This window comes from Kryptolebias marmoratus, linkage group LG20 (assembly GCF_001649575.2).
Source record: "Kryptolebias marmoratus isolate JLee-2015 linkage group LG20, ASM164957v2, whole genome shotgun sequence".
Taxonomy (NCBI): domain Eukaryota; kingdom Metazoa; phylum Chordata; class Actinopteri; order Cyprinodontiformes; family Rivulidae; genus Kryptolebias; species Kryptolebias marmoratus.
In genome coordinates, this window is record NC_051449.1 from 1,440,598 (window position 1) to 1,460,999 (window position 20,402).

Genomic DNA, 20,402 nt, shown 5'->3' on the forward strand with positions numbered 1-20,402 from the left:
GAGCGATGAAGCTCTGCAGCAGAAACTCCTGAGATGTTCTGTTTTTTTTCTGTCAAAGCAGTTTAAAGGTACTCACTGCAAAGTAGGAAACCAAACAGAAAAATGTAATCACAGTAGCTTTCCAGATATATGAATCCACAGTCAAGAAACAAAGAATTCATCTGAACCCACAGAAACGGACCTACGTTAGGCTCTGTAGTCTGTGGCCGGTTCACCCTGTTTTCAGTCACTTCGGCTGTTTCTGTAACAAGTTTTAATTTAGAGACACATCAACCATCAATATGAGACATGTAATGTGCAGATTCTGTTTCCTACTTTATGAATGTTTGCTGTCTGCTCTGTTTTACTCTGTAATGAGCACCTTTAATGGTTCTGGAGAGAAGAAAACAAACACCTTCAGGATTTCGTCTCAAACAGCTTTCCATCAGCAGGATAAAGTGGAAGAAAACAGTCTAAACATAACAAGCACTTAGATATTTTTAGCAGGCTAAAACATGTGTTAGTGGAGCTGCAATCTGCAGCAGATTAAACAAACAAAACGTGAATAAAGTCCTATTTTTAGAGTAAACTAGGAAGAAAAACATGAGTTTTTGTTTTGTTTCCAGTACTTCAGAAGAAGCTTGGATCATTACATGAAACTCCACTGCTACTGTCCTAAAGGGGCCACCGTAGTTCAATTTGCTTAAATTGGCACATTAAAAAAACAACCACTTTAGAACCTGTGTTGGTCGGATCTCAACGTCTACAAACAAAATCCTTCATTTGCACTTGCTAACATAAGTAATTATTTATTGTTGTGCAGCTTTCTTTGTTACACAGAAACTTTAAAATTTAGCTTATAAACTGCATAAAGTGGAGTATCAGCAGCTTTACAGAAAATCAAAGAGCTAAGGCTTTAAACTATGTGCTGAGCAGAATAAGATATTTACACCTATTACACAATTTTACAGTTATTGGAAGTATACAAAAAAATCCTCATTATTTCCTCAATTTTATACTTTTTCCTTCATGTTTAAGATTCAGTTCCACCTTCATCCTGCAGAGTTTTGACTTTCAGAGCATTTCTAATTTCTGGGATTTTACAGCCTCTCAGCACACTACAGTAAAAGTAAGAACATATTTATAACAAACTAAACAGTGTTTCAGATTCTCTTCATTGTTACAGCACGTATTAAACAGACTTCAGTATCATCTACAGACAACGCAGAGGCCTTCAGAGGTTACCTCCCACAGTTACAGTCACTGTTGTTCACAAATAAAAGCGGATTTATACAAAACAGCACCTGGCAATAAACTCAACCCAAAATGTTCCTTTTCTTTTCAAACTCAGCGTCCAAAAACAGAAAGGTTCTGGTAAAAATTCACAAAAAAAAGAAATAATTTAGTAGTAAAGGTTTGAAATCAGGTCGAACAAGAAGAACCGAAACAGAAAAACTGAGTTCAGCAAGCTGACGTTTCAAAACGAGTTGCAGAATTAATTTCACACGTATCTGAGAGGCAAAGCAGCTTCGGAGGCAGAAACTGTTGGAAAGTTTGGTTTAAATCTCTAAAAACCCAGTGATGATGCGTTAACGCAGCCACGGTGGGAATCATTAGCAGCACGAGCTTTAACTGAACAGCTGAGGCTTCAGATCATTCATTTGGACCAAATTTCATCCAATAAATGACGATGATGATGTTTTTCTGCTCTCTAACGATCGCTGAACGACTTTCAAACTGTTGCTTTGCAAAACCACTCAGGAAGAAAGGGGAATAACAATCTATGAGACTATACACATTCATCTTTATTTGAAAAGTCATTAAATATAGGAGGGCACAAGTCCCGTGTACTACAGCAGTTCAAATATATTAATTTTAATCAACAAGATTTTCATAAAGATATACTTGATTTTTTCTTCTCTCCATACAAATATTCTCTAAAACGTCTTCAAAACTATAAATAACTAAAATATTGTCATATATTTCTCATTATTATCTTCAGTCAGGCTCTAAAATAGAACCGTAGGAGTTAAAAAAAAATCCAAAAATCATCTCTACAGTGTCAAACTGTGACATTTGTTTCAGTTTTTCATAAAATCTCACTCATACACACAAAGTAGTCCATCATAAATACACTGCCTCAGACTTCAGAGGATTTTCAGAAGGAAAATTGTGTTTTTGTTTGTTTTGTTTTTTCTTCCAGCCAACATCCATGTTTCAGTAGGTGGACTTAAAAAAAAAAAAGAGGTAATTTAACACAACTGGAGGCTGCTTGATCACATTTATCCAGCTAACAGAAGTCATTTTTTTAGACCGTATGTGTCAATAAAGTTTAATTATTCAAGAAAGATGATTCAGAACTTTATATATTAGAAGAGCGGCGCAGAAGTTCAAACACTAACGATTGTTGTTAAATCTCATTTCTGACGTTTATGAGAATAAAAATGTGTTTAGGATTTAAATGAGACACAGAATGTTCTGGAAAACAAATACGTGGTGTTGATGTAAATCTATTTTTATTATTACTAACATCAGGTAGGCCCCGTTCAGACCTGGTTCTTCTTTTATTAAACGGCCTGATTATGGAGTTTAACCGTTTTCACTCAGACCTCCTTCGGGATGGTCTGGACCTCTTTTTCCTGAACTGAATCACATCTGAACAGGAATCTGTCCCAGTCCTCAGTGAAGGATCTCCTTCTGCCCTGCCCTGACCTGCCCTGACCTGCCCTGACCCCACCCTGACCTGCCCTGACCTGCCCTGACCCCACCCTGACCTGCCTTGACCTGCCCTGACCCCACCCTGCCCTGCCCTGACCTGCCCTGACCCCACCCTGCCCTGCCCTGACCCCACCCTGACCCCACCCAAGCTGCAGAGGTATTACCTGAATGTCTCATTAAAGATAATTAAACAGCAATCCTCGGGAATGTTCTGAAGATACGGCTTTTTGTTTTAGCTAAAAGTTTATCAGAATCCTTCTCAATAAAAATGTTGGGATTTTATGAATCAGAGTGGAATACCAGGATGTTGTGCTGGTGAGTGTCTGATTGTTTTCGAGCTGGTTGGATGCTATACCGCGCTCTGAGCAGCGTAATTAAACTGAGCAGAGACGTCACATCCACAGTGTGGCTGTAATAACACAGATCACCAGCAGACCTGCTGTCACACTGACCTGACGTCTCACTGTGGGGCGTAGCTGCAGGTCGATCTGCAGACAGAGAGGGTAAATTAACCACCAGGTGTGAACGCACCCAATCAAAGCTGCCCACCTGTAGTCCAATCACCCGAGGAGGATGTTTAACGCCGGGTGGCTTCATTCAGGAGTTCAAAGGGTTAACATGTCAATAAATACTAAGCCTTTAGTTAGTATTAATTTAATTATTCTTTCTAATCAGTCTGCTGGTTTCAGTTTTTGTCTGATCAGGTTTTAAGCAGGAATCTCCAGCTCCCTCCTCTTGTTTACACTTTGTCACTTTTGGCATCAAATGTGCAAAATGGGAACAATTTACAGCCGAAGCCTCAAACTAACTTTTCCTAAACCAATTCCAGTGTTTATATACAGTCTATATGTTGCTTTAAAGTACACTAAGATAAATTAAGTTCTAAAAACGGTGCCATATCTCACATTCCAAAGACAGAAAAGTTTGTTTTTTTTTATCTGAAACATCATGATCCCAATTTCCAGTGTTTGTTTATTTATCTTTGTTTAAATAAATGCCAGATGGCAGCCCAGTATCTGACTGTAAAACTTGTGATCGTTAACGAGATGTATATTTTGTTTTATTCATGTTTAGATCAGCAGCTGACAATAAAAAACTAACCTGATGGAAATAAATCAAGATTCTTAAGATACCAGGCAATTTTGTCTTTAAAGCTAATGTTTTGCATATAATTTAAGAGGAAAATTGGATTTAATTAGGCAATTATGGTTCTGTTTCTGCTTTGTTTTTGGAGTAGCTTTAACTTGACTGATTTAGCACCACATGTAAGGAAACAAACAACAATAAACAGATAAATACTGAATAACGCTCTGAATAATTATCAAGGACGACAGGATTACCTAGAGCCAACGACTGAAATGTGTCCCACAAAACCCTGAATCAGAAATGACATTCTTCTTTTTGTGATGCTTCTAAGACGGTGTTTGCTGTCAGCTTGGTTCAGATGGCAGTTTCCCTGGAATCTCGGACTTTTGCATAAAATATAAAGCAGTCTGATCGCAGCGCCTCAGTTTTTCCTTCATCCTTTGTGCCTCTAAACGGCCGGTTTGAAAGAGGAGCAGTGTTTCTTTCAACTTCTTCATAGTTTTCCATGAGCGCCATGGGTGCCAGTGTTTTTGCGTGGATCCCTGTGTTACCTTGTCCCAAACAAAGTCGAGGTCAGCAGAAATTCTACAAAAACACAGAAAAATCAGAATCATATGAATTATTAACAAAACTTGCATCGAGTCTGATAAAAATAAGACAATAATTGTTGGAAAAACTGTAGCAAACAACAGTGGTATCATTTTAGGAGGAATTTTGATACTCTGGATTAAAATATTTGCCTGTTTTATTTAACTAAAAGTTACCTGTTAGTTGTGGGATCTTTAAAAACAGGAATAAGTTTCTGCTCATCCACATATACAGATTTATTTTTATCTTTACTGTCCTGTTCATGTAAAGATTATTTGTAAGAAGTACTTTTAATTCAATTGCAAGCAGTAATTTAACAATTTATAGCCAGATGTTGATGCTTTAGCATCTATGTAGACCTCTTTAAAGGATAACCTCTGCAGCTAAAATCTTACATGATTGGCTCTGAAAACTGCATTTAAACCACAATTAGGATAAAAACTTAACGCAGCTACTACATTGGTTCCATCCAGTTTTTATTTCACAGATCCATATATTGCCTACATAACTTTTTACCCCTTTTTTTGTTTCAAAAATAAAGATTAAAGGACAGTTAGGACACAAGTTAATGTCTTTTCTACATCTGTGAGGTCATAATCGTAGGATCTTTTGGAGAACAAAGTTTTACTCACAGAACTGACGTCACTCTCTTGGGTCAGCATGTCGATACCAGCCAGCTGCTCCAGGATCAGGTTGTTGTCACTCACCTGCACCAGTAAATAAAGTTATAAACAAACAGAGTTGTGAAAACATGACCGTCTAACTGCAGGAATTATCCGAGCTGTCACCTGTTCACTCATCTGCCCGGACATCGGGTTCATGTTGCCTCCGCCGCTGGCCATGGAGACCCCCAGGTTCATGTTGCTGTTGTTGTATATTCCACCACTGGGTTGTGTTGAGTACTGAGACTGCTGCGTGTACACACTGAGAAAGGAGCAGCGGAGTCTCAGCTCATGCATAAACAAGCACCTGGTAAATAAACGGATGTCAGGATCTGCTGCTACCTGCTGCTGGTGGAGATGTTGGCTGGCTGAGACCATCCGTTCAGCTCAGCGCTGGGCTGGTAGCTCGGGGGACCTCCTTGGTTTGGGGCTTGGGGTTGGCTTTGGCCCTGACCCTGGCCCATCCTGGGGGACAGCAGGGGGCTCTGGGGAGTGGCTGCCCCACATGGGAAGCATGGCCCTGGGTCCTGGTGCTGCTGCTGCTGCTGCTGGCTCATTCCTGCAAGGAGGTGCATAAAAAAGTCACACAGTTTCTACTTTATACAACAGACAGATTGATCATATCAGTATCTGGAAACCTTATTAAACAACATGAAGATAATGGACTTCTAAGAGCTTTAAAGAGTTAAAATTAGGAGAAAAACATATTTTAAGGCTTGCAGGAAACCACCTCCAGCACAGACAGTTAGCAAACAGAAGCAGAGCTATAAGAGAGAGTTGTGTGCTCATGCAAACTTTAAAGCTGTTGTATCCTCCGTGAAGTCAGGAAATCGGCTCTCGGTCACGAGGTCACGAGACAAAAATGATGTCAGTTTGTTCTCGTAGCAGCTTCGCCCGTCGCTTCTCGACTCAAGGCCTGGCTGAACTTTTTCACTCAGATGTTTGCACCAAGTATTGTGTGATTGTTTCGAAGTTTGTGGGCGTGTTTAGTTCAGACTGCAACGTTGTCATTTCGCTTCAAACACTTCACTTCCACAGCGAGCAATATGGAGAGTTTTTAAGAGTGGATCTGTACAACTCTTCCAGGGAGACGTATAAAGATTGTCAAATGGAAAGAGATTTGTGGAAGAAGATGGGGCAGACATTGTGCACGGAGGAGTCTGTCTGCCTGAAAGTGTGGCGCTCTCTTTGTGAAGGCCGAACGGAGATGCAGGGACGGAGAGACAACCCCGAGATATGCTTTGAGTCTCGCAACCACGTGACCACGAACTGACTTCTTCACCTCTCATGGAGTAAGACAGAGCCTTAACAGTGACATAGAAAGTGAATAAATAAACCAAGGACATGCAGAAAAGATGGGATTTCTGTCACAATGAAAGGAGAAAGTGATTCCATCCTCACAGACCACTCAGACATGGATCCTGTTAATCTTATACCTGAGCTGCTGAACTGGAAGGCACTGTGCTGTGACGATGGGCTCATTACACCGCTGTACTGCCCGCCTACATTTCCCATCATGCCCTGGCTCGCCAGAAGATGACTGGGAGAGAGAGGGGAGGAGAAGGGGCTGGAGGAGCCGGGATGAGGAGGGGGGGGCGGAGGAGGAGAGGGCAGGCCTGTACCGTAACTGGAGGCCGGGTAGGGAAACCGCTGCAGGCTGCCCTGGGGGACCCGTGGGTTTGTGCCACCCATTGGCATCGGCGTGGCGGCGGCGCCCCCGCTGGGCATGTTTGGCGGCAGGTTTATGCCCTGCGTCCGCATCATCATGACGCGCTGCTGGTGCACGTGCTGCTGCTGCTGACGCTGACGAAGGTGGTTGCTGAGGTACTCTCGCTGACGCTGGGCCAGCATCGCGGCGTTGAGATTTCCCTGTAGATGAAAAAACCCAAAACAGAAACACCAAATGGAAATGATCTCCCCGAGAACAACAACCGAGAGTAAACGGTGCTGAGGATATTCAGAATGTACGGAACAAGAGAGCTGAGAGTTTGCTGACCTGCGTTGGTACATTAGACCTGAGAGGAAGATTCATATTGGAAACTCCACCCATCTGGTTCACCATTGGTTGACGATTCTGAAGGAACGACAACAAAAATCAGACATTCACTCTTTAACCTGATGCACTTGGAGGAGAGAAGCTGCGGGTTCGAGCCCACGTCACATCAGGAAGGGCGTAAAACAAACGCCAAATCTGTTATACAGGTTCACTCGCTGCGGCGCCCTCTGCAGCCGGGAGACAACAACAACAACAACAACAACAACATGCTGTGGTTCATTTCTGTCATAAGGTAAACTTCAACCAATCAGATAAAAGACACGCGACAAACAGAGCTGTCATTACTTATGAAGAGTTTGCAGAAATATGTGATGGTGACAGATTGGGTCAAACAAAATATAATAAATATATCGTCATAGCAACATCAATAACTCAAAGAGCTGCCTAAATTGCAATAAATCATATGCCAATATATTTAAAGCACCATGAATTTGCAGAAAGGAGAGAAGGAGAGAAAGTGAGGAGTGAGAATATTTAACGAGAATATCAAACATCGCGAGTCTTTCCAACATCCAGCAGCTCTAGAAACAGATTGTGACCATACAGCTGCCAGAAGTAACTTTACCAAGAATTTAATTTGTAGTATCAAAAAAATAATATAAAATAAGGATTTTATCATTTCAAAGTGTAGATATTTGAAGTAATATTCTACTTCTCAAAAAACTGGATGCAGCTTTCAGTGCAAACAAAACAAAAGTTTATAAAAATGTATAAATGAAAGGTTAGTAAAAACATGACATTTTGTTGCTAAAAACAGCAAAACCTTTTCTTTTATAACGTCACAGTGCAACCAGAAATAAGAGCAAAATTACATTTTAAAATAACTAATTTAAAGCCTTTATTGAAAACATTCTGCCTCATTCATTGATGGTTCATTGTTCAGGAGTTTGGAAGTCTAAAGTTGGGTATTAGTTGATAGATTTTCAGAAGTTGATTCATTGGGAATTGACAGAATAATTAACTAAGCAGGTGGACAACTCTGCAGTTTTAACAACAAGAGAACTGGACTTTGTTTCTGTAGTTCTCATCCAAGAAGCTTCTTCAATTCAAAAGAAAAGTGGCATTCCAAGCTTTTAAAAAGCAGTGAACCCTGCAGCTCACTGCATTCAGAGCATCGAGGATAACAACAAATTATAAAGTATTTTATAGGAGTCTTTAAGCCTTTGGAAGGTGGACATATCAGTCTAATCTCCTCCTCATTTTAAGTCAAAACGTTTGGGTTTGGTAGGGTTATTTGTGCAGCAGAAATATAAATATAAAGACAGCACCATGGTGTCTTCCCTCTGCTCTCCACCAGGTGGCGGTCTGCACCAAGGCTGGAAATCTGTTCTCGCAGACGACACAGAACCGAAACGTTCCCAAGAAATGTCTGACTGACTGATTTACCAACAAGAGCATGGACTCTTTAAAGAAACAGCTAACTGTTAACATGAGGGAATATTATGAATAAGAAATGAATTTTAGGAGAACATATGTGTCTGTATTTATTGTAAATAGTCCCTGAAGCGGGAAAGCTCAGACATGTTTTTGCTTTTTCTTTTCTGTTTGCTGTAGTTTAAACTCAGTGAACCTGTTGACCCGCCTGTTTATTCTGGAGAATCTCTATAAGTGAGAAATCTTTACAGTTTATTATGTTAACTTTAATTCTAATTACAGCTGTATTCATTATGTTTGCACCACCTTCATTATTTTCTGCTTAAAAATAAAAACAGAATTGTGTTATATTTAAAAAAATAAAATAAGCTGCAATGATTTCTGATGTGCCCAGGCTGTTTGGTGGCACCTACCAGCTGGGCCTGGAGTCTGTGCTGAAGCTGCAGCCTCAGGTTGTTTGGCTGTGGGGGAACGATGGAGTTGGGCCCCCCGGGTCTCATGCCAGGGGGTCGGGGTCCAGGGCCACCAGGCATCCTCATCATAGGGGGATATCCTGCAGGTCCCATTCTTTGAGGCCCCATGTGGCCGCCCATGGATGGAGCAGCGTACCCGCCATCAGGAGGCATGCCGCCGTAACCGGGCTGCCCGCCGTAGTGTTGGCTGTAGAGGGGGGGCTTCAGGCTGGATGGAGGGTCCGAGGAGCCCAGGTACTGGTCCTGGTCTGACAGAGGACCCTGTAGGGGGACCATAACAACACAGCTGTTTTATACAATTATTAACAGTGAAAATATGATTTAATTTTAATAGTCGTTTTTGTAATTGTTTGATCAAACTACAAATTGGATAAATGACAGCTCTACCCCGCTCCTGGTTTGTTTTTGTGGAAGATTAAACTTCTGAATATTGTTAGAAAATCCGACCAAGCACTTTGAGAAGAATCCCACCTGTCCTGCCAGCGTGGGGATTCCCAGCATCTTGTCGATTTCCTCCAGACCCTCGTAGTCCTTCAGCACCGAGCACAGCTGGTTCAGCAGAGCCCCCTCATCTGCGTGGCCTTCAGGCCCGGAGCCACAACAACCGATGCCGTCCTCCTGGGGAAGGCTGTACGGTGGCCTGCAAGGTAACATATCATCACACCAAACTAATCCTCCTCAGCTTCCTGATGCTTCAGGGGAAACTGATGCCAAACCTGCTTTGGTTTCCATAATGATCCATCATCATTCGATCTGGCCAAGGAGCCGTCTGATTGGGTGGAGCATGCTGCGAATGGTAAGGAGGGGCGGCCATGTCCAAGTCTGAGGGGATAAAAGACGCACAAAAACATTAAAACCAACACAGAATGCTCTGAGAGGTGATTTTTATTTCTGCGCACCATTGCCCATCATTTGCATGTTGGCCATGGCTCTGGATACAGGTGGAGCGCTGCCTCTTGTGGGGAGTGCAGGATTCATGTTAGGGACCATGCGACCGAACCCCTGGCCCATCATTGGCCCCATGGTGCCACCTAAGTGCCCCTGAGGACCCCAACCTTGCTGCATGGAGCCTCGAATGCCTGTTTCAGAAGGAAAAACAACATTTAAACAACAATGAAATGTTTATGTTTTATTCTGCAGCTTTTTGTTTTGCCTGTTTACTTTCTAACTAATCTGATCTGCTGTAAGTGAAATTAGTGGACAGAAAAGTCTTCTTTTTAAAACGGCATGTGTTAAAGTCGCTTCTTGTTCTGCCGTACCTGTATTAGCTACCCCAGCCTGATTGGTCATGGCGGGATGGGTTCCCATCATGCCTTGCTGCTGCAGTAAGTAGGGGCCGTTGTTCCTGTGCTGCGGGGGGAAAGGCCTGGTGGGGCTGGTGCCCATGCTGCTGTCCAGAGTCATGCTCCTGACCGGAGGAGCACCTTGACACGGCTGTTCTGCTCTGGCGCTGTTAAAGCCTGCTGGGATGAAACGTTTTTATACAATTTACTCTGAGGTGCAGATTTCATCGTTGCATGAAAACCTTTGTGGGATTCAGAAATAATTGAACTGGCTGAAACATCGGGCTGCAGACGTACTTGCGGGGCCGACGGGGGGGAAGGTTCTGTGCTGAGTGGGGGAGCTGCTGCCCTCGTTCAGCTGCAGGATGTCACTGATGATGGTCTGTTTGTCCACTGAGGCGGCAGGTGGCACGGTCGATGAGGAAGATGAAGAGGATGGAGGCTGACTGGGAAACAGATGCTGCTGCTGGCTGCCGTTTTGCAGGTCCTCCAGCAGGTCCTCTAGCTCGGAGGCCTGGGACCAGCCACAACCAAAAATACAAGCTATTAGATGAATTAGACATATTTTAAAAGTGCACTATATTACATTTAAGGTCTGCATACTTCAACTTGTCAGAGGAAAACTAAAAAGGTATAAATTTCCTTGCATTTTTATGAATAGAAATTCTGTTTTCACAAAGATTTTTTTTTCAAAATTTCAAATCCAGACCACTTTACATGATCCCTCATCTAAATCACACCCAGGATTAATTTATTTCATGTTTACAATTATTTCCTTTCTTCTGAAGATAGTTTTAAAGAAGCACTCAGGCACATGGATGATGAATCCTCTTTTTAAAAAAAAGAATGAAAACTTTCTGTTTTTAAGTCAGACACAAACAGGAAATATTTCATGATTTATTTCCAGGTGTTTCAAATAAAATAACAATAAAAAACAACTGGATCTTTTCGAAGCGTTGAACCAATCGCTCAGCAGTTGACTGAACACACCTTTAGTTTTTAACTCAAAAATAATTTTGCATACTGTCACTTTTAGCTCACAAAGAGAAACCGGAATCAGAAAAAAACAAAAAATTAAAAAACATCTTTTAAGAAGAAAAAATGAAAACTGCAAGTTATTATTTAAGACCGATGACAACTTTGACAGTAATGGAAACCCCCTCGAACTCCCTCAGTATTACAGTGTAACTTAACCTACTACCACACACACACACACACACACACACACCCACACACACACACACACACACAGAGCAGGCAGAGATTGTTTCCTACGGCGTTTGGCTGATGAATAGAGGAGGAGCTAAAAATAAACTGTCGGCACTAATGAGGTCATATGTGATGTACAGTAGGACACGCAGTCAGAACACACACTCACACACACACCTACACACACAGAAACATGAGAACTGTAGGGCCACAATCCAAAGGTGACATTTAAAATGATCAGAATAATAAAACAAAAACATTCTACCTGTCTCTGTGTTTATAAACACTCAGATGTAACTTTCTGCTTTAATAACTTTTCCTGCTAATTTTAAGACTTTATAATTCAGAAAAGTATTCAGAAAATTCATATAAAGTAAAATGGACACTGCATTGTCTTCACCAGAAAATAAACCATCTTTGTAAACAGACACTGCTGTCATATCAGCACGAACCACCATGCCAGCTGTCAGGCACGGTGGCAGAGGGGTGATGGTTTGGGTTTTACTCTGAAGGACCTGAGCTCCATTTGTCCAACAGCTGCATCATGAAACGCCAGAAAGATCCCAAACGTCCCAACAAATCAAAAAGAAAAAAGAAATAACATGTTGCCCAAATAAAACCCAGATCTGAACCGAATGATATTCTGTAAAAGAGCAGTTTAAAAATAAATGCTCACAAAATGACACAAACTGAAGCAACGTTAAAAAGAGGGGGTTGTAAAGAACAAATAACTAAAAAAAGCTTATCAAGACAAAGAACTGTTAACAACAACAAAGATAATTCAGTTGAAATACACGATGCTCAAAGCTGGGGAACAATATGCTAATCTTCTCAGAGCTCAATAAGAACCTTTACCACAGAAGAAAAGGTTTGAGTTGATAAAAACATTAAAAGGTTAGAAGTTTACAATTTCACATTAGCTTCATGATCTGTGTCAAGGTTCCTATTTTTCCTTTGGGTTTTACTTCAGCTGTTACAGGAAATGACATCATAAATTACATCTTAATCTGTTTTACTCTTAAACAAGTTAAAGATGATCCAACATCTCTGTAAAAAATTTATTGTTACCAAATCCTCCCAATGCCTCTGAGGTGTATTTAGTTGTGCTTCTTGGCTTAAGTATGTAAAACAAATTAAATAAAAACATAGCTTCTTGTTTATATTTAACTATTTTAAAGACCTGATGGAGGGAGAGTTTGGACAATATCGGTTTTAATGTTTGAATTTACTGATAACTTAGAAAAAGTTTACCAAATTATGCACGTTATGACCTTTTCAGATTTATAACAGACACAAACGTTAATGTCTAAAAGACGTTTATCCTGAAGTTCTTACCTGGTCAGCCAAATTAAAACCTGCTTCTTGCTTCTCTGTCTTAATGTTGGACAGCTTCAGTCCGTCAACAGGTTCCATCTTGATGGCTTTATCAAGAATACCGTTATCATCCCTGTCCAAAAGATAGCGAAGCAGCGCGTTGTCCTTCTTCTTGGGGCTCCCTGGCTCCTGTTTCGTGCAGAGTTCATTCAGAGCAGCCATGCTATCCCCTGAGGCAGACTCTGAACCAATCGGGTCTTTTCCAGTCGCCTCAGCTGTTAGCTTTGCCAACTCCACAGGCGACGTGCTGTTCTGCAACAGCCTGTGGAGAATTTTATGCTTTTCCTTTAATGAGGTGGACTGGTTGTTAAGCCCTGTCCCAGCTACACCACACAGCTGGTCCTTACAGTTCTGGTCGTCCCCCATGGACCCCGGTGGTGAGCTGGGAGAGGGTTCTAACTTGGTGGTGAGGAGCTGGAGCAGCTTGGTGTGGCCCTTTGTGTTCAGATGGCGGTTTGAAGCATCACCAAGCTCTCCGAGGTTTCCATTACTTCCCAAGGTGTCCAGATCACCATCTTTGTCCTCGTCCTGTTCACCATCCTGGGTGTGAGATGACAAAAAATCCTCCTGCTCCTCAAAAGGTCCAAATAAATCCGCCTCCAAACTGGGATTGCTCTTGGAAAGTTGTGTTGTAGCAGTGTTGGTACTGTGCAGTGGACTCTGAAGAGCTGGTAGTTTTCGGTCAGGTGACTCTGAACGCTGTCCCTCAGAGAGCCCCGGAGAAATCTTGTGACCCTGGCTGAGAGCTTGCAGCGCACAGAGGGAGTTAAACCCTTGGCTAGTTCCTGTGCTGCTGCACACAGACGGCGGTGAGTGGAGGCCGGCTGCGGGAGAGAAAGAGCCAGGTGGATGTTGGAGGAGGTGAGGGCTACTCGCAGTGCTGCTGCTGGCACCTATGCTAGGACTCTGGCGATGGCGTGGTGACAACATGGCACTCTGGGCCCCTGAGGTGACACTTGGGCTTCCCTGGGCTGAAGGGCTGCCCAGCTTGAGAGCATGGCAGTTTCCCTGAGGAGTGGTCGCCCGTCCTGGGACAGCCCCAAAACCTCGTCCCGGGGTGCTGGGGGCTGACGTGGAGTGATGGGTGTTGCTGGTGACGTTGGCGTCAGGTGAAGGGAAGGGCCCACTCATACTGGTTGGGGTCATGGACTTCCCCACTTCCTGGCCACCAGGCATGTCTGCAGTCAGGCTCCCAGTGTTTTCCCTAAAAGAAATTAAAAGAAACATGTTTTTAAGGAATTTTGGCAGATGTTAGAGTGCATAACTACCACACAAGTGCACTTATTTAAAAAATGGATTTATATTTTTGTATTGATTCAGTGAAAGGAAGCATAAACGTGTGAAGCCAAAGTTGTTTTTAAGTCCCATAGCTTCAGCAGAGGAACTTTTAACCATGCAGCACACAGTTTCACAACAAACACAAAGTTCTCATTGTGCTGAAGACTGGAGCGATCATTTAGAAAATGAAGCTTGTGGAAATAAAAAGGTCTAACTTTCACTGCTGACCCCCTGAAACACTTGTTGCTTTTCTAGCTGCTGTCCAAATCCTGACCCTGAAGGTTTCTAACAGCAGATGGATGCGGGGTCATTTGTCCCTGCAGTGGGGGAGGAGACTGTAGACACAACCTGCTGATGGGGGTATGTCCAGGTTGGTGGCAGATCCTGATAGCTTTTGGACTCATGTAATTGCATGTGCAGTATTGATGTGAGACAGGAGAGAGCGGTACCTCTGCAGGATGTGCAGCGACATGTAGAGCTGTGGCTCATTGGTGGCTGGAGATCGGACCAGTTTGCTCTTTGTGTGAGCTGAGACAATGGTCCCGTCGGCCAGGGAGAATCGGTAAAGAGGGCTGAGCGCGTGGCCGTTCTTCAGCACTGGATGGAGGAAAATTACACTTATTTAAAAGAAGGAAACATGATCTACAAGCATCATCCAAGCAAAATGTTACACTAAATGTACCACTAAGTTCTGTTCACCTTCCTGATGGTGTTTCTTGGCAAAGGACATCTCCCCGTCATTCTGCAGGTGGAACTTCTGAATGCAGCGCCGGACCAGGTCTTCCCAGCCCGGCTTCATGGCGGCTCGCAGCACACTGGTGTCCAGTGACGTAATCTTACCTGGATTCAGGTGAGACAGAATACAGAATTCATGAATATTATTATATTTATGGATCAGAAATCACACCTGTCTTTAAACCAAGCGCAAACATTTCATCCAGATCCAGTCTGCTTTAAACTCGTTTCTGGAGCTCTAACCTTTAAATTAATTTAGATGCTTTAGAAGACTTTAAAAAACACAATTATTATGGTACGTAGGTAAACTAATAACCTGATCCCACGACTTGCTGAAGACAGCAGAGTCTCCTCCACCAGACCTACCTTGCAGGTCCTGCCGCGTGGTGAAGCTCTCGTACGCCGGCATCACCGGCCTCTCTTTGACAGGAACTCTTCTTGCCACACATATGAGACAGGACTGGAAATCTGCACGGTAGATCAAAAAAATACAGTAATCCTTTGTGAATTCATACAGCAGCACATCTAATGGCAAAAAAGACAATGTGTGAGTGGAATTTACTGCACAGCAAAACTTCAGTGAGTGGTTTTAGGTAAGATCCGTCTTCTTGTCTTGGGTGGCCTTGTTTCTGCTCTGCACTCATTTCCCATTAAAGCACAAAGAAAGCTGTTTGCCTTATTTTATTTAATTTCCAAGTTAGGAAACACATTAAAATAAAATAATGTCTAATATATAAATATAAATAATGTCTGATATATGTGCAAAAACCTCTAAACCTCTTTTTATTATTGTTGTTTTGTTTTTATTTGTTTTTTTTATTATTAATGTATAGGACTAAAATGCATTTGACCTCAGATGAGATCCTGGTTCCCTTCCAGGTCATTGTTACAATGCAGCAACACAACAGCTTTTTAATCTTTTGCCCAAAACTTGTTTTACTTCATTCTATGGTCTGAACTCAACTCAGCCTCAACCTGCAGCCCTCAATCTGTCCACCAGATATCCTCCTCGTGTCGGGGATGAGATTGGCACAATATCTGGTTGTCAGTCGTCTAAAATTAGAGTGGCAGACACATTCTTCTCCCTCGTGTGTGTGTGTGTGTGTGTGTGTGTGTGTGTGTGTGTGTGTGTGTGATTTGATTAGATGGGAAGCTGACAAAGTGCCACACACTAATTAGTCTCTCTCAGTGGATGGGAGGGAAAGTGAAGAGAAGTGGTGACGGAAGGAGGACAGGACACAAGAGACTTGGAGGGCAGGGCCGGGAAGATTGATGGGAAAGTGACAGGAAGTCAAGAACAAACTGCAAAGATGGAGAATATTACAGAAAAAATCCACTGGGGAGTGGAAAAGCCAAACCATGGAAAGGTTTAACAAGTAGACAGATATGAAAATTATAAATATAAATGGACCTTCTAGGCGACAAAAAGAGACAAATTATATTAGAAAAACTCTTCCTAAAGAACCTCACAGATGTAGCTATAAAACAAAAAGACACCAAAATGAAAGTTTACCTTCCCCCTCTTCCTTGATAGACTTTGGTTCAGAGACGGCGAAACACTGCATGGTCTCGTACTTCTGCTGCGCAGCGTCCGGCTGCTCTGGGATCAGCTGAGCTTCACCGTCGGCGTGAGGGTTGACCAGCATACGGCAGTTAAAGGTGTGGCTGTTCCTGTTGGACGAATCGGCGCTGCGGTGACTGACTGGAAGGCAGAGAAACAGTAAAAATGATTGAAATCTGAGGAGACCTCATGACGGAGCTCAGAATGACTCTCAGCTAATACCACACCTAATGTTAGCTCAACATCTGTAACACAGGGCGAGTTATATCCATTTTTGTGTTTGCTGAGGTCAATTAGTCATGGCAGCCATCTTGCTTTTGGTTGTCTGTAGATGTTCAACCAATCATTACTTTTTGGGAGTTTCATTAAAAGTCATCCACTGGTTTATGAAATATTTTGCTAATGCTACGGACAAACTAACACACACACACACACACACGAGCAAAAACATTATCACCTCTTGCCTTCAGCTGATCAAATTTCAGCAACATCCATCAATTAAAAACACCAAGGACAACAAATTACGAGGTAGTTTGATATTTTGCAGAACTGAGCAGGACACAGCCGTAAAATAGATGAAAAGAACCAAGTTTAAAAACTTAAACATGTTTAAACAGAAAGGTTATCAAATGTTATAACTGCAACTAAATATTTCCAGCAGGGACAGCTGGCATAAATGGTCTAACAGGGCTAAACAGTTCCTCACATTTACAGAAACATAATAATGTCAAACTACGTTTAAACATTTTGTTTCACATGTTGGTGAAATCTAAAACAGCATCAGCACCAAAGAGTTACAAGAAAAAACAAAATAAGCCATAATTATGCATAAATATAGAAAACCCTGAGGGGTTACAAACTAATAATCATAGTAATTATCATTACATGGTAAAATAATTTCCCTTTTTGAATTGCTCTATTGATTTGACATCTTTTTAGATCAAATTAGCTGATGTGACATAATAACCTAAAAACATACTATTTATTGGGGCATTGGAGCCATTTGCATTGTTCCTTATAAAGAATTCACAGCACTTTGGCTAGCTAATTGTTAAAAAAGGTTTAGCAAAGTGGGGTTTATTTCTGTTGGTGAAAATAAAGTAACCTGAGTAACATGCTTTCTATACATGTTAAACAAGTTTACATCCACAGAGTTAATGCTCCTCTCACCGAGGCTCTTAGGCAGAAGGTTCTTGATGAATTCTGCGTGATCTCCAACATGCAGCACGCTGTAGACACTGGTGTTCATCAGCTCCTCCTGCTGATAGCGCAAATACTGGCTGACGTTCTCCGACACAAACACTATGTTGCCCTCCATGTTGACAACAAAGAAGAAACCATCCAGGGCCTGGGGGGATGGGGGGCACAGAAGGGGAGGATGGTGAGGACATGACAGGGTTGAAGGGAAAAAGGCAGACAGGACAGAAGAAATGGTCCAGTTTTACTTTAGTTCAGTTACATTTAAAAGAATTGTCTGAGTTGTTTAACAGTAGGTGGCTCGTATAGGCCTGAAACTGACTAGCCAGCTCCAGGAGAATTTCTCCTTGATTCTTCAAACTGAGGTCACGGTGGCGCGTTTAAGTGCAGTGACTCCTAACTCTGACATATAACGACTATAAAGCTATTCTAACCTTAAAATGTTTTATTACCATCTCCCTTGTTGTTTTTTTTAGCTTTTCTCCTGCCGTCGAAGACAGAAGTCAAAGCAGAGGAACTTCTGCTCTCTGGTTGAGTGAAATTAAAAATAATTCAGATTGTCCATGCAGCTGCTTTCTGTGCTTTGTATTCACTTTGTGATGGCATCAGAAGCCTGTCTTCATTTGTTTAATACCCACAATCCCCTACTTGATAAAGTGTGAGACCACAATCATAAATAAGCGATGACAGGAGCAAAATACTCTTAAAATAAATCAAGGTACTCTAATGTAAAAATTCAAAATTTCTGTTTTGTTCAATTAAACAATATTTTACCATATTAACTTGCTTCATTGTTTGCGTTTTCAATCTTTTGCTCATTGCGATTCAGCTTTTTCCACACAAACATGCAAACTAATTTGTCCTTTAACCTCTCCATGTTCACACAGGTCCTTCACTGCACTGGTGTGGATTTGCATAGAATGGAAATGGTCTTGGCTACATTGATGTTTATCTTTCAGACTCCAAGCAGACACTTCGGCCAAAGTTGCTGCCGCTGAACGCTATATATAGTCTTTGTGTGTATGTGAGGCTCCTCTCCTTCTTCTCTAATCTGGCTTTTCCCAAAGGTATTTATACCTCTGTGGGTCTCGTGGTGAACGTCACCTCACACTTGTGCACATACAGAAACCGTAGCAGGCCTGATGACGGAACTGCGGTTATCTCTGCGAGTCACGTGGAGCTCAAAGCTTTTTAAGTCAGAAAGAAGCTCCGAAGGTTCTTTTAGGTGACAACAGAACAGCCTCTCTGGGGTTCCGTTCTACTGTTGACACCTGCAGCCTTGTTCAGTGGAACTGCTGTGTTTGTGGCTTTTGGAGCTCTCTGAAAAACTATATGGTCCACGGACACTTTCTGAAATAAAACATTAATGACTAACATTTGGTAACATAATTCCCTAAAAACTGTAAAAGCCATAAAAATGTCAAACTTCACAGGTATCAAGCAGACTGAGAAGTAAACCTGACACACCTGCAGATCAGATAAAAACTAAAAACAAAAAAAATTAAAGTAAAATTTAGTTTAACTGGATAATACCACGCAGATTTAATATGACATGTTGGCTTCCTCAGCTAAACTTTGTGTTTGAGTGGACTATATTTATTTACATTATACTTGGAATAAACAAGGTGATAGTTGGATTTGGTTGGAACAGAATTAACTGAAGTGTATTTAATGATACTGTAATGGAATTGAACTGGAGTCTGTATAATTGAATTAGAATGAATTGGGTTGTGAGTGAATTAAACTGAATTTTAACTGGACTGAATTAAATTATAAATTGATTTATTTAAATCAAACATTTTCTTGCTTTATGTGTGGTAATGGCTCCATGGTAATTCTGTGTTTTCAGTAAATATTATTGAGATATTTCTCTAACAGACAAACACCACAAGTTAAAGGAAACAACTTAAATTAATGCTCACAGATGAGAAAGAAACTGAAGCAAATAACCAAATATATATCTGTCTGCATTATCATTGCTTTTGTCTCTTTCGTTGATATTTTTTCTGACATGAAGAACAAAGTCTGGTTAAACCTACCTCCAACATCATTGGACCAAGCGTGTCTTTATCAATGACACCCTGTCCCGTCGAGGAGACGTCTGCCTTCTGCACCTCCTCAGCATCAGCCACCGGAGCCTTTTCTGTTACAGACAAAGAAAAACACAGAAACCAGGGGTTGAAAGCAAACCAAAGAAGCCTCAGGGTTTAGGGTTTGTTCATTTTAACTTTCAGAAGTTAAAAGACAGTATCAAATAAAGTAAGTTGCAGTAACTCTGTTTACTAGAACAAACTGAAACATTTGTTAAAGCAGGCAGAAAGAACTGACAGCGTTGTTTTTGACATGAACCATCAGACAAACTGATGTCCGCGTACAAGAGGATCTTCCATGTACCAATATGAATACATTTGTTGGTACCCATTCCACAACGATCATAAAAACACAACTGATGTGACCAAAAAAAAACATCAACTTGCTTGTAAACTTGTATTTTAATGAATTCCTGTCTGTGTGTTTCTGCCAATAGTGGAGCACTCCTGGATCTTCTTCCATGGAGCCCATTATGATTCAAAATGTGACGAATGCTGCGATGAGAATGTATCGTGCCTTGACCGTGAAGTTCGATTTGAATGGTTTTAGATGGTTTCATGGATATTTTTCAACCATTAATCTGATCAACCTGTTGCATGTCCACTTGCTACCATATCCTGAGAGGTTGGCTACCGTCCCATGAACCTTATACTTTATATTATTGGTCAAACACTCAGTTTGAAACATGACTATAATACAAAGATTAATAGCTTCTTTAAGAGTACCTCTTTAAAAGAG

At 41.6% G+C, this 20,402-nt stretch overlaps 1 protein-coding gene across 4 annotated transcripts in view; it reads right to left on the reverse strand.

Moving 5' to 3' along the window:
* Positions 1-2,839: 2,839 nt before the first annotated feature.
* The window catches only part of LOC108243856 (nuclear receptor coactivator 2), a 48,636-nt gene continuing 31,073 nt past the window's right edge, over positions 2,840-20,402 (reverse strand). For 2 of the 4 annotated variants that reach the window (XM_017429568.3, XM_017429567.2), the window contains exons 4-22: positions 19,613-19,716; positions 17,547-17,724; positions 16,329-16,517; positions 15,182-15,283; positions 14,780-14,920; positions 14,530-14,677; positions 12,764-14,006; positions 10,517-10,733; positions 10,196-10,399; positions 9,836-10,015; positions 9,653-9,758; positions 9,408-9,576; positions 8,877-9,197; positions 7,030-7,107; positions 6,470-6,902; positions 5,376-5,592; positions 5,160-5,295; positions 5,004-5,078; positions 2,840-4,368 (exon numbers count right to left, since the gene is read on the reverse strand). In XM_017429568.3, the coding sequence (XP_017285057.1) occupies positions 4,357-4,368; positions 5,004-5,078; positions 5,160-5,295; positions 5,376-5,592; positions 6,470-6,902; positions 7,030-7,107; positions 8,877-9,197; positions 9,408-9,576; positions 9,653-9,758; positions 9,836-10,015; positions 10,196-10,399; positions 10,517-10,733; positions 12,764-14,006; positions 14,530-14,677; positions 14,780-14,920; positions 15,182-15,283; positions 16,329-16,517; positions 17,547-17,724; positions 19,613-19,716 (4,253 nt within the window). In that variant the 3' untranslated portion in view covers positions 2,840-4,356. The remainder of the gene's footprint in view (positions 4,369-5,003; positions 5,079-5,159; positions 5,296-5,375; positions 5,593-6,469; positions 6,903-7,029; positions 7,108-8,876; positions 9,198-9,407; positions 9,577-9,652; positions 9,759-9,835; positions 10,016-10,195; positions 10,400-10,516; positions 10,734-12,763; positions 14,007-14,529; positions 14,678-14,779; positions 14,921-15,181; positions 15,284-16,328; positions 16,518-17,546; positions 17,725-19,612; positions 19,717-20,402) is intronic. The other 2 variants (XM_017429569.2, XM_017429570.2) reach the window with 2 other exon arrangements.